This window comes from Bison bison, unplaced genomic scaffold (genome assembly GCF_000754665.1).
Source record: "Bison bison bison isolate TAMUID 2011002044 unplaced genomic scaffold, Bison_UMD1.0 scf7180017864384, whole genome shotgun sequence".
Classification (NCBI taxonomy): Eukaryota; Metazoa; Chordata; class Mammalia; order Artiodactyla; family Bovidae; genus Bison; species Bison bison.
The window spans coordinates 934249-947975 of NW_011494956.1; the positions used below are offsets into that span (position 1 = coordinate 934249).

The 13727-nt window shown below is 39.9% G+C and overlaps 1 protein-coding gene and 1 non-coding gene across 3 annotated transcripts in view; one reads left to right on the plus strand and one right to left on the minus strand.

The window, feature by feature from the left end:
* The first annotated feature begins 3774 nt into the window (after nt 1-3774).
* Nucleotides 3775-13727, plus strand: part of CP (ceruloplasmin (ferroxidase)) — a 60693-nt gene continuing 50740 nt past the window's right edge. The window contains exon 1 of one of the 2 annotated variants that reach the window (XM_010858117.1): nt 3775-4145. In XM_010858117.1, the coding sequence (XP_010856419.1) occupies nt 4000-4145 (146 nt within the window). In that variant the 5' untranslated portion in view covers nt 3775-3999. The remainder of the gene's footprint in view (nt 4146-13727) is intronic. The other variant, XM_010858118.1, reaches the window with a different exon arrangement.
* TRNAG-CCC lies at nt 5689-5760 on the minus strand. The gene has a single exon. It is a non-coding gene; the product is annotated as a tRNA-Gly (tRNA).

Genomic DNA, 13727 nt, shown 5'->3' on the forward strand with positions numbered 1-13727 from the left:
CCATAGTCTGAATGGGTTGATGAACCATCCCAGTCAAAACTGAAACTAAGGTCCCTATCTCAGGTCAGCAACCAAGCTCCTGGAGTGGACTGCAGGATATTATCCTTCATACCTGCTACAAATAACTCCTCAACAGGTCTTGGAAATTAGGAGCATAGATAGCATGCTTCATTCCTGATTCCCTCACTGTTTCTTGTAAATCTTGCAAAGATGCCATCCTAAGGGTGGGTACAGTATGCCTCACTCATTTGGCTAAGCCAGACAAATGCTTGCATGTACCAATTCAATCAAGTTAGCTAGGCCACCTTGGCCACATACAAACATTGCCAGAGGCTGCACTATAACTGTGGTAATTTTAGACATCTTAGACATTTCTGACCCATTTAACATGATGCCATCTCCCCAAGTATCCCAAAATGGAGCCCCCAGGCTGCCACTCCTTCTCTACTATTTTGGTTAAACCTGACAGTTAATTCTATTAACTCGGGAGAGGAATATGCTGGTACTGCTGTTTTGGAGTTTGTGAGGGTCTCCTCTCAATTATCTCCTGGTTCCCTAGCGGCCTGTGTTTCAGCTTGTATCAGAGGCCGTGCTTCTTCTTCCTCCTCTATAATTATGTCCTCATCTTCTGACAAGTCTTTATCCCAAAGATCACACCTCTAGGTCCCAGTTCTGCTGTGAAATAAGAGTCCTCACCTTTGAGCCTACTGCCCTGCATTTTAGCTATCTTACCCGCCATCACTTCAGTATGCTCTTCTTGTTGTATTTTCTTTGATATGAAGTCAGAAGTGGTAAAACCTGGATTTCCCTGGTGGCTCAGTGGTAAAGAATCTGCCCACTGATGCAGGAGACACGGGTTTGATCCCTGGTCTGGGAAGAGCCCTTATGCCATGACACAGCTAAGACGGGTGCCACAACTGTTGAGCCTGTGCTCTAGAGCCCAGGAGCTGCAACTACTGAGCCCATGCACTGCAACCAGTAAAGCCCACATGCCCTAGAGCCTGCACTCCACAACGAGAGGGTAGCCCCTGCTTGCCACAACGAGAGAGAGTCCACATGCAGCACACTGAGACTCAGCACAGTCAAAAACAAATAAATCAATAAAATTATTTTTTTAAAAAAGAAGTGGCAGAACACACCCTCTAGTCATCCCCCTCTAACACCAAAATCTCTTTTGTTTTCTCTAGTTTCCTGCTGAACTGTAATTCCTTTTCTGTGCTAATCCTTATAGGATATAACAAAGGCCATGCAATAGCTAAAATAGTTTGCTCACTTTCTTTTTTTATCCACTTTCCCTTTCCCACCATTGCAGTTAATATATCTAGGAAGCGCTTTGACATTTTCCAGGTGTCCTGAACTCACACAGTAGCCCGAAGGGTCCCATGAACATAGCTAGGTCACCCCACACAGAAGAGATGGCCAGCCTGGGTTTACCCCACCGCACCTGGCTTTCCCCCAGCATGGCCCATTCCTGTCTCATTTTCAGTCTCCTGGCTGGCTCACCAATTGTTGGGGCATGGAGGGGACAAAAAGTGCCCATGAACTGAGAAGGTATCTTGACACCAGAAAATGAGGCAGGCAGCTCCACATAATCACTGGATTCATTTATTATAGGGTAACTTACTCAGAGGGTAGGATGGAGGACAAAGAGAGAGAGATCCAGAATTCACAGCTGCTTTCTGCACCACCCAGGGACTATTGGGACAATTCTACAGTTAACCTAGGGCATCAGGGTAAGTGCTTGGAGACAGAAGGTACAGTCCTAAGTCAAGAGTTATGAATGTGTAACTAGTCTCATGGACACTGGGAATACATCATGAAGGTCTTCATCACTGTTTGGAAGCTAATAGAGCATAGATGCCACCTGGACCTAATAATCATTAAACACCTATTAACTACAAAGCCTGTCATGACAGATATGTGATTTCCCACATAGTACAGTCCTGAATAGGGTCAGTGGATGGACAACAGGAACTGTACAGTTCCCAAAGGGCATCATTTACACCATCAGCCATACACTGGCTCATACAGGGGCTTCATGCCAATTAAAAAGCACCCTCTCTAGGAGAATGAGCTGCTAAAAGAAGTTTCCTCTGTGTGGACCATTGGGAAAAAGGAGCATTTCTGGGCACCAAGTTTTAAAAAGAACAACAGCATCTTGCAAGACACAGGGTTTGGCCAGTGGAGTCTGGGCAAGATGTTAGCCCCATTCAGGTCCCCTCAGCAGGCATGAGGGCACAATTGCTTAAGGTGACTCTAGAAGGAGGTCTTGGGACATTCTGGGCACGGTGACTCAATTTTCTGTATCAGGACAATTAGTTAAGATTATTGCTAGAACATTATTGCTAGGTGAAAGGAACATCTCCACTCCGCGACCTAACGGGTCATTTTAAGTAATATGATCAACAGCCCTCTGAGACTGATTTAAAGACGAGGAAAATGAGGCTGGGGTCAAGTATATGTCTTGCCTGGGGTCATATGGTGTCATCAGATTTTTATCTTCATACTGCTATTTTCCTCGGCATTTATTAGCCTCATTCATTGCTGCTAATATGTACTAGATATTTCACCCTTCATTTGTATATCATTGGTCTCTCCCCAGTAGAATATAAGTTGACAAGCATAGGGATTCGTGTCTGTTTTATTCCCTGCTATACCCCCACAGTGCTTAGAACAGTGTCTGGCACACAGGGGGTTCATTCAGCAATACTTACTAAATGAATGCATTGTTTGAACATTGGGGTACTTCCTCCTGTACCAACTATTTCTAAAATCCCCATTCAGTAAATACTTATGTAATGCATTGAAGTATTCTAGAGAAAAAGCTCCCATCATCATAAAATGTGCACTGTCATCAGGATTTTCTTCACCTAAAAAATAAAAAGTCTTTCACGCCAAAATTCATGTCCACATCAAAGAGAGAAATTCCAGGTTAATAAACTAGGTCTTGGGCTTCCCTGTTGGCTCAGGGGTAAAGAATCCACCTACCAATGCAGGAGGCATGGGCTCCATCTCTGGTCTGGGAAGATCCCACATACTGTGGAGCAACTAAGTCCATGTGCCATAACTACTGGCCTAAGTTCTAGAGCCTGGGAGCCGCAGCTACTGAAGCCCACCCACCCTAAAGCCTCTGCTCCACAAGGAGAAAAGCCACTCAATGAGAGGCCCACGCACCGTAACTAGAGTAGCCCCTGCTCACTGCAACTAGAGAAAAGCCCATGCAGCAACGAAGACCAAGCACAGCCAAAAATGCAAATAAATAAAATAAACGAGGGCTCTGTCCATTTACTAAGGGCAACTTTTGCCTTTAAAGACAGGTTTATTTGTTTCTGATTTTTTCAATAACTAAAACAGTGTCTTCAACTCCCATTATCCTCTGCTAATTATTTTTACATAGTGATACACAATAATCTGATTAACTGTCTATGTAGATGTGTTTGGAGCTTACAAAATAAGTAAAAGTTTCCAAATAAATTGTTATTTGGGGGTACTTAAATTTGGCATGCTAAATATCATGTTTTGTGTCTTGAATATGTAACTAGGTTATTGTTAGACTTTTCCAAAGTAAAGAGCTGCTTATTTTGATTCATTTTGCATAATTTTCATCCCGATGTATTAAAAGTTCACTGTGTGCAGGGCATTTTATTGTAGCATATTGTTGGAAGAACAAAGGGAACATTAAGACATGATCTCTGCCTTCCTGGAATTTACACAATGAATTGTAGAAACACAGACTTATGCACACTCCAGCGCCTCCAACAATAACTGTTGACTTTTTATTTGTAATTAGAGAACCCAGGCAGTGGAAAACTAGGTTTTTCCTGGGTTTACGAGAACTGAACCAAAGTGGAAAATGTTATTTGCTTTAACGAAATAATTCCATCTTATGCAACATAACATTCTGTCAATCAAGCAAATAAAGAAAGAAAGCCTTATTTATAAAGTTGCCTGCTTCTGATTTCATTCCATTGCTTCTTGGGCTCCAAGAGGGGAAAAAAAATGAAGATTTTCTTGCTCTGTATTTTTCTAATTTTATGTGGTACCTCAGCCTGGGCGAAAGATAAGCATTATTACATTGGAATTATTGAAACAGCTTGGAACTATGCCTCTGACCACGGGGAAAAGAAACTTATTTCGGTTGACACGTAAGTCATTGCTTTTTCTTCTTTATAGACCAAACCTAAATTATCAATTAAAAAATAAAGCCAATAAGATGAAATATTTCTTTAATTTGTTATATACAAAAACTGGAAAATATGGACTTGAAACTCTGGACACTAATAAATCTCTAATTCCTGGGATTTTGTTTGTTTTTTGGGATGCTGCCTTATTCCTTCCCACTTGGTCCTGAGGAACTGTGTGGGTTTCTTTTAACCCCTTCTGGTCGTTACATCTCCCATCATGGTTCAGTCTTTTTGTCTGTTTATGCAGAAGTTCTTTCATCCAAAGAATGACTGCATAAAAATTTCTGTTTACTATTCCATTTCTGATTATTAGAGGTAAAAATTAAAGGCTTTTTTAATCCTTAAAAAAATATTTATTTTATATATCAAATACAATCTTAATATGACTCCACCTAATACTTGTTGGATGACTCTGGACAGATAATTACATTCATCTTTCTCAGACTCAGCATCCTAATCTGTTGACAAAGACAATAAGAATACTTCATAGGGCTGTTTAACGAGTGGTGCCTGGAAAGCTCTTCTTACAGTGCTCGGCACATCATTCATGTGCAAAAAAGCTCTATGTAACTTACAGGTTTTCTTTACGGTTTTCTTTCTTAAAGGTTTTCTTTGTTTCAGTTGAAAAGCCCCTTATTTCAAGCAAAGTTCATCACACAAAAAAACAGGTTCTCCTTGAAGATTTTTGTAATGGAAGATGATCTATATGAAGGTCATCACTTTTAATAATGTTAATTAAACATTTAACACCAAATTAAAATTTGTTACTCAAACCCATATTCATTATATTTAAAGATGTATTTTCGGAGAAGGCAATGGCACCCCACTCCAGTACTCTTGCCTGGAAAATCCCGTGGACGGAGGAGCCTGGTGGGCTGCAGTCCAAGGGGTCGCTAAGAGTCGGACATGACTGAGCGACTTCACTTTCACTTTTCACTTTCATGCATTGGAGGAGGAAATGGCAACCCACTCCAGTGTTCTTGCCTGGAGAATCCCAGGGACGGCGGGGCCTGGTGGGCTGCCGTCTATGGGGTCGCACAGAGTCGAACACGACTGAAGCGACTTAGCAGCAGCAGCAGCAGCAAAGATGTATTTTAATGGTGAAAGTGTATTTTAATGGTGATAAATGTGTTTTAATACTGATACTTAAAAATGCAAGTTAATGGTGACAAATGAACCCAATGACCATTTGCTGCTAACACTGTATCTTTAAAAAATAGCTTAAAAGGTATGCCGAATTTCATACTGTTGACTCTGTTGATGGGTATACATTATTCTCATTAATTTTATGTATGTTTAAAGTTTTTCAAAGTAAAAAAAATAAATAAATGCATAGATGATAATACCTAATTGCTAAGTTATTAATTTAGTAATAATCAGTGAGGAATGTTTCTGACCTAAGAATAACTGTTTGTAAATAAAACTAGTATATTTTGCAATTATGTTTTTAAAATATTCACTTATTTGACTTTGCTGGGTCTTAGTTGCAGCATGTGGGATCTAGTTCCCTAACCAGGGATCGAACCTGGGACCCTGCATTGGGATCACAGAGTCTTAACCACTGGACCACTAGGGAGGTCCCTGCAATTATTTTTATAAGCTTGGTTTTGAGCTAGTGTTCTCTTCTTTTGGAGATGGCATATTCTTAGACTTCACAAGAACCATTATTTTGTATGACTTCAGCATTTTCCCTAACTAAACAATTATACACGTTTTTAAATAGGAAATCTAGATACATTTTTTGAAAAGGTCAGATACATTAGGAAAAAAAATACTGTCATACAGTCCTACTCCATGCCCTCACCCATCCTGCTGCCATTATTCATGGTCAAAAATCCAATCAGTTTGATTGCACATCAACCAAGTGCTAGACATTGCCCTGACCATACTTTAACAAAGTCTCTAATTCTAGACATTTAGAAAAGAAAAGGGCTTCGGTAAGAATTTTTTTGCAGGGAGGGAAGAGAATTTTTTTATTTTTAAACAGCCTAGCATCCTGCGTATGCCGGGGAGGTTATACAACATTGGCTCGATCATCTCCTGCTTCAACAACAGCCTACAGTTGTGCAAACTATAGCTGACACTGCTCACTCTGTCTGTGATATTTTTTAATATATCTGAACAGCAAATATTAACTAGATCTTCAGCAATTTTGCCAATACTATGCTAACGTTTGCATCAGATTTGCAGAATGTCCAGCTGCTAATACATTCAGCCTTCTATAACAAAATACACCAGACAGGATAGCTTAGCAACAACAGAAATCCCTTTCTCACAGCTCAAGAGGCCAGGAAGTTCAAGGTGCCAACATGGTCATGTTCTAGTAAGATCTCTCTTCTGGGTTCATAGCCTTTTCACTGTGTCCTCACTTGGTGGAAGGGACTAAGAATGTCTTTGGAGCCTCTTACTCCATTTATGAGAGCCCCACCCTCATGACCTAACCACCTCCAAAGACCTCATCTCCTAATACCATCACATTAGGGATTAGGATTTCAATATATAGTGGGGGATAGGACATAAATATGCCAAAGGATGATGTGATATAACCAGATACAATTATTGACACTCATTGTGTGAAGGCTAAAAAGGAGTGCAGATATATAGGCTGAGAAACAGGTTGAAAGAGGTCAAGATGGTTGTTAGGCAGAGAATTAGGTTTAAGCTGCTGTTGACCTTGAAGATCCGGAGCAAGGAAGAGGAAAGTATGTATTGAGATGGCAGAAACTCCATCTGCTAAACTCACTGGTGATCACTAGTACCTAGAATTTGGAAACACTAAAATATTTTTTAATTAATGAAAATGAATGTATAAAAGGTGTGTAGGAAGCTAGACAAAATTATAGGCTGTGTTGTCAAAATTTCCCCTTGTTTCTAATGTAGAGAGATATACACCATAGAATAAATCAGAAGATAGAATGAAATAAGAAAAGTCAGTTTATGGAGTTATACATCAGTTAGTGGAACAGGAAACATTGGCAGATAGAAAGGAAAAAATGTGTGGATTCTTTTAATTAGGAAAATAAGAGTTCACTTCTTTTTATTCTATCAGAAGTATTTCTTTCTAGTGGGGTAAGTTCAGTTTGGTTGCTCAGTCGTATCCGACTCTTTGCAACCCCATGGACTGCAGCATGCTAGGTTTCCCTATACATCACCAACTCCCGGAGTTTACTCAAACTCATGTCCATCAAGTCTGTGATGCCATCCAACCAACTCATCCTCTGTCATCCCCTTCTCCTCCTGCCTTCAATCTTTCCTAGCATCAGAGTCTTTTCAAATGAGTCAGCTCTTCGCATCAGGTGGACAAAGGATTGGAGTTTCAGCTTCAGCATCTGTCCTTCCAATGACTATTCAGGACTGATTCCCTTTAGGATAGACTGGCTGGATCTCCTTGCAATCCAAGGGACTCTCAAGAGTCTTCTCCAACACCACAGTTCAAAAGCATCAATTCTTTGGCACTCAGCTTTCTTTATAGTCCAACTGTCACATCCATACATAACTACTGGAAAAACCATAGCTTTGACTAGATGGACCTTTGTTGGCAAAGTAATGTCTTTGCTTTTTAATATGCTATCTAGGTTGGTCACAGCTTTTCTATGGGGTAAGGTAGAAAGTAATTTCCTTATATTTATCAGTGCCTCATCTATCACTTTAACACATCAATAAACTGTTAAAGATCTGTGAAATATACCTTCTGTTCCTAAGTTGAAGTGAAAATTAGAGTATTAATCGCTTTAGTAGTGCCCGACTCTTTGTGACCCCATGGACTATTATGGCCTGCCAGCCTCCTCTGTCCATGGAATAAGTTATTTGTATTTAAGGGCTTCTCTGGTGGCTAAGACAGTAAAGAATCCACCTGCAATGAGAGAGACCTGGGTTTGATTTCTGGGTTGGGGCATGGCAACCCACTCCAATATTCTTGCGTGGAGAATCCCCATGGACAGAGGAGCCTGGCAGGCTATGGTCCATGGGGTCACAAAGAGCCAGACACGACTAAACAACTAAGCACAAGAATAAAAAGGGCTTCCCTGGTGGCTCAGTTTGTGAGGAATCTGCTTGCAATGCAAGAGACTGTCTGCAGTGCAGGAGACCCAGGTTCAATTCCTGGGTCAGAAAGATCCCTGAAGAAGGAAATGGCAACCCACTCCAGTATTCTTGCCTGGGAAATCTCATGGACAGAGAAGCCTGGCAGGCTACAATCCATGGGGTCGCAAGAGTGAGACACAGCTTAGCGACTAAACTACCACCACTACCAAGAATAAAAGACATACATATAGAAACAATTAGCAGACGCAGTACTGTGATCTGGGCCCATGGTAGACACTAATTAAATGTTTATCGAAAAAATAAATAGATAAATGTTTATTGATTTTGTTAGCTGCATAGTAGCAATAAGTAAAACGGTCCAGTTTTCTTCAGATTACTTCTTTCTCCTGGTGACCTTAGGAAGCTAGAAGTAAGTGAAAACTTCCTTAAACAGAAGAACTATCACAAAACCCTTTTACACTAACTTCATAGGCTCTTATTCAGGCTTGGTGATTTTAAATACAGTTCTTGCAAACATTGTTAAACCTAGTTTTCCAGCCCATTGTAGGTTTGAAAAATAAATCAGAAATACTACAGTGAAGTAGTATACATAAGCAGACTCAATGACCAAGAAAAAAATGAAAGCCCAAATTTTGACCAAATAGAGAACAAGATAACAACATTGCACTCTATGATATAATCATAAGTATTATAATAGTGAGTGATCAGGGTACCATAACCATTCAGTAAATGTTTATATTTACCATTATCATCATAACAGAAGTTGAATTTTTCCCAGTACATGATGTTTAAAAACACAAGGATGCAAAGAAAACATTTTAAAGAAAAAAAACTTGTGCAAAGGCATTCATTTTACCCCTTCCAAAACGGTCTTAAATTTTTAAATGATTCTTCAAGAGGTAAAATTATGAGCTAAAGTTATCTGGAAGTCATTTATGATGCCTTATACTCCGAGGCTGCCAAATAAAAAATAGTAAGCAAAATCTGGTGTGGTATAAACATTTCACATAAGACCATCCACATGCAGAAGCTAATGAAGTAACTATACCATTTCATACTTTTTAAGCTCTACAATTTATTATCACAGTTGCTATTTTTCCCCAAGAACATATCCAAAAGAGGGCTAACAGCTAGATAGAATTTTCATGCTGTGCTAGTGAAGCCAGGCTAGTTAGAACCTACAGCTCACTCAAGTGTGCGCTGTATAAACCCAGGTTGAGTCTTTGCCTACCAAAGTAGTCTTTGCCTACTTTTGGACTTTTCTTTGTGATTCCTGTGTGTAGTAGGCAGAGTTTTTTTAATTGCCCCCAAAGACATCCTAAACCTAAAATTCTAGAACCAGTGAATCTGATGATCTATCACTCCCATGGTTTATGTTATATTCAAGGATACAGTTGACTTTAGGGACATGATCTGGGTGGGCCTAGTCTAAAGCAGAGAATTCTCTAGCAGAAGAGGAGGAAGTCAGAGAGATTCAAAGAGGTTTGAGGGGGATTCAACAAACTGTTGCTGACTTGGAGATGGAAGAAATCACTTTGGAAGGAATACAAGTGGCCTTAAAGAACTGGGAGAAGTCTTCAGCTGTGAGCTAGCAAAGAAGCAGGAATTTCAGTCCTATAACCATAATGAACTGAATTCTGCCAGTAACCTGAGTGAGCTTGGCAGTGGACTTCTCCACAGAGCCTCCAGACAAGTACTCGGACAAGCCAACACCTTGATGTCAGCTGTGATAACCTGAGGAGAGAATCCAGTCATGCCATGCCAGACTGCTGATCCATGGAACCGTGAAATTAATAAATAGGTGCTGTTTAAAGCTGCTTTGTGATCATTTGTTATGCAGCAATAGAAAACTAATATACTGTGTCTCAATTAGTAAAGCCAAGAATCCAGAGACTTTTCACATACATTACCCACACTTTAGTAAATCATATCTAAACATAAACCAAGACCTCCTTGAGTGCATTCTGAATTTATGGGAGGGAATAGCATTATTACTGTTTTACTAAGGCAGTGTAAAAATTGTTTTAATTACCCTACCATTAAAAACTCACTTCTGGGTCTGAGCTTACCAGAAATTAGAGGAATTGCTATAGGATTATAGGGCTTCCCTGCTGGCTCAGATGGTAAAGAATTTGCCTGCAATGCAGGAGACCCAAGTTCGGTCCCCTGGAGAAGGAAATGGCTACCCAGTCCAGTATTCTTTTCCTGGGAAATCCCATGGTCAGAGGAGCCTGGAAGGCTATAGTCCACGGGGTCACAAAGAGTCAGACATGAATGAGCGACTAACACTTTCACTTTCACTATAGAATTATAAGAACTGGGGAAGCTAAAAAAGTAGAATGTGATTACTGAGAGGGAGACATATCTATTGAAATGAAGTAAAACAACATATCACAATTTCCAACAGAAAGAACAACAATTAATGTGAATCATTTGTTCCGGTCAAAGAACAACCATAATAGATCCCTTTGACTGGATGTCTGACTGGCAAACTTCCTGCAAGCTTCCAGTAACTGACCCTTTGTCCCCAAAGCTGTGCTCTTGATGTTAAATAGACAGTCCCTAATGACCCTTTGATGTGTCTTTGGAGACACAGCATAAACAAACAGACCTCCCCCAAGTTATCGCATTATGTGAAATATTTACCAATTTGCTTAAGACTTAATTTTGTTTCAGAAAAAAAGACAAGATGGGAAACACATTTTGCACATTGCTATGTGTATACAAGAAATCCAAATGTTAAAATTTCTGAATAGGTTATAAATTCAGATCAGTTATTTTTATAGTATTTTTCACCACCTCCCCCCACCTCCAAAAAAATCTTTGTATACACAAAAAGAATCCCAAAGCTTAGGCAATATTCCCCTTATTTCAGGAAATAATGAATACAGGAGAATTTCAGTGCAATGAAAGCATTTTGAGAAAGTCCGCTGCAGTTTATTGAAATGAAATGTGACATATTCCTTAATTAGATTGAGAGGCACATTCAGGAAATATAAATACACATTGTATCTAAAGGAAGCCTCAAGAATTTGAGGGCTATTTTTAAACTTTGGCTTTATTTAAAATGTGGATCAGGCTTCCCTGGTGGCTCAGTGGTAAAGAATCCACCTGCCAATCCTGGAGATGAACGTTCAATTCCTGGGTCAGGAAGATCCCTTTAAGAAGGAAATGGCAACCCACTCCAGTATTCTTGCCTGGAGAACCCCATGGACAGAGAAGCCTGGCAGGCTACAGTCTGTGGGATCGCAGAAGAGTCGGACATGACTTAGTAAATAAAACAGCAAGATGGGAATCAACAGTGCATGGTGAAACACAGATTAGAATCTCTATTTAAATATCATTGAAGGTGAATCTCTTAGATTCATAGACACTGGTGAAAACTTTCCACTAGGCTTAGACAGGTCTGTGTGAGACTGAGTGGCCCAGGTTCTGATGTGACCCGAGAGGAATTCCATCTTTGAGCTATAAGCTTTCCAGCTGCCATTGTGTGCTTGACTGAACTGCCCTCTTCCTGACCTCCTCTCAGCAAAGTGGACTGGATGAATCTGTCTTTAATCTCAGTGGCCTTCAGGGCTTTGGAATTTTGCTGCTGTTACCACATCTATTCATTAAGATTACTCCTGTCTGTACTAATGTGGCAGTTTAGGGGGAAGAAGTCACACCCCTTCTCATTGTTTTTTCATGTATTTTAATGTGCTTAAAGTCTCTCAGAGCTTTTCTCAATTTTTTTTTTTTTGGTTTGTTTTAACAAAATGGAAATTGCAACAATTAGAAAATGAAAACAAATATGACGAATAACGGCTTAAGCATGGATTTGCTGTATTGGTTATAAAAGATGTAACTTTATTTTTCTAACTTCCAGTTTGGCCCTTCTCCCACCACGATAGGGGAAAGAGACTCCCATCTCACTCATTTTTTCAGCGAACAAGTTGAGAATCCCAGGGCTTAAACAATCCAGCATGACAACTATAAGGTGCTCATTGTAAAAGCTCTCTGGTCAATCCAGAGCACGGGGCTCTGCTATTTTCAACATCTGTTCCTGCTGCCCAAATGCAGCTTAGAGACCCTTCTTACTGGTCCCCTCACTCAAGCTCATTTTGGTACCTCCATGCCACCATGCCAGGAGAGATTTGGCCACGACCGGAACCAGCCACCTTTCTGTCTCAAGGCATCCAGGAATCCCACTGTCTCTGGGATTGGGCAGCTTTCTCCCCCTGCATCTGGAGCCTCCCCTACTCGGGTTGCCCATGAGCACAGAGAGGCATCAGAACACATGGGGGTTATTTGTTAGTAAATGCAGATGCCTAAACTCCACCCCAGCAGCACAGAAGCAGAATCAATGGGGCTGGAGCCTAGGAACTTGCATTTATCAAGGTCCTCAGTAGATTCCTATACATGTGAAAATTAAGAAACATTGGGCCAGAGCCTTAGATTTAAAAAATAAAAACAGGCCTTTAAACTCTGCAACAGACAAAGATTAGCATTCCCACACAAGCTCTGCTCTCATCTGGAAAAAAAAATAAAAAGGAAAAATATTCTTCACTCTTTCTGATGAGCTTACCACTGAGAAAACAAGCCTAAATTTATTCCTTAATCAGGTTATACAGCCTCACAAGGGTACAGCCTCACAAGGGTTGAGTGGAAAATAGTAAGGCACCAAAAGTCACTGAGATCAAAGCAGGCAACACACACACACACACACACACACGCATTAGCCAGAATGTTAGCATTTTTTATTCTAGTGGAGGAGACCTCAAGTGTGGAAGGGCTGCCAAAGCCCAGGTTTTAAGTGGGTTCTCCTGAACGACTAGAAGCCACTGCCCACAGGTAGATTCCACTGACCTATCCCGGCTTCCGTCAAAGACAATAACTTAAGAATCAGTTCAAAAGTTTGAATATCAAGCTCAATTTCTTTCTTTTCCTTTCTTTTCTTCTCTTTTTTTTTTTTTTCCTGGCTACTATTCACTTTGCTGATATTTTCAGGAAAGTTTTAAGCAACTATTAATCAGGCACTAACCAGAATATAAACTTTCAATGTTCAAGTACTTTTGCTAGCAAGGGATTAAAAAAACCACAGGGGTAATTTGAAATCAAAGGTAATTAAAAAACCCATATACATTATATGCGTCAAGTCCAACTTTGATTTAGTTTTGCTAAAAGAAATTAAAACAATAGCATTACCTTAGCATTATTAGCTTTGCTTTAGGAAAACAAATATATACACACAATTTGACATCTCACACATCCAGATTGATTGCTTGTAAACTCAAGTTTTCTTCATGACTGAAAGAGGTGCACAAGAAGTGAGAAATGTCTTAGCTCTATTTTAATAAATTTATATATTTATATATATTCATAAGGTCTCTGTGCTTTAACATTAAAATCTTGTAAGAAATACTCTGGTAAGATGCATTATATTTTTATGGAGCATTCACACATGGTTGTCTGCCATATAGCTAATGTAGGACACCTCACATTATTAAAATAACATGGCTA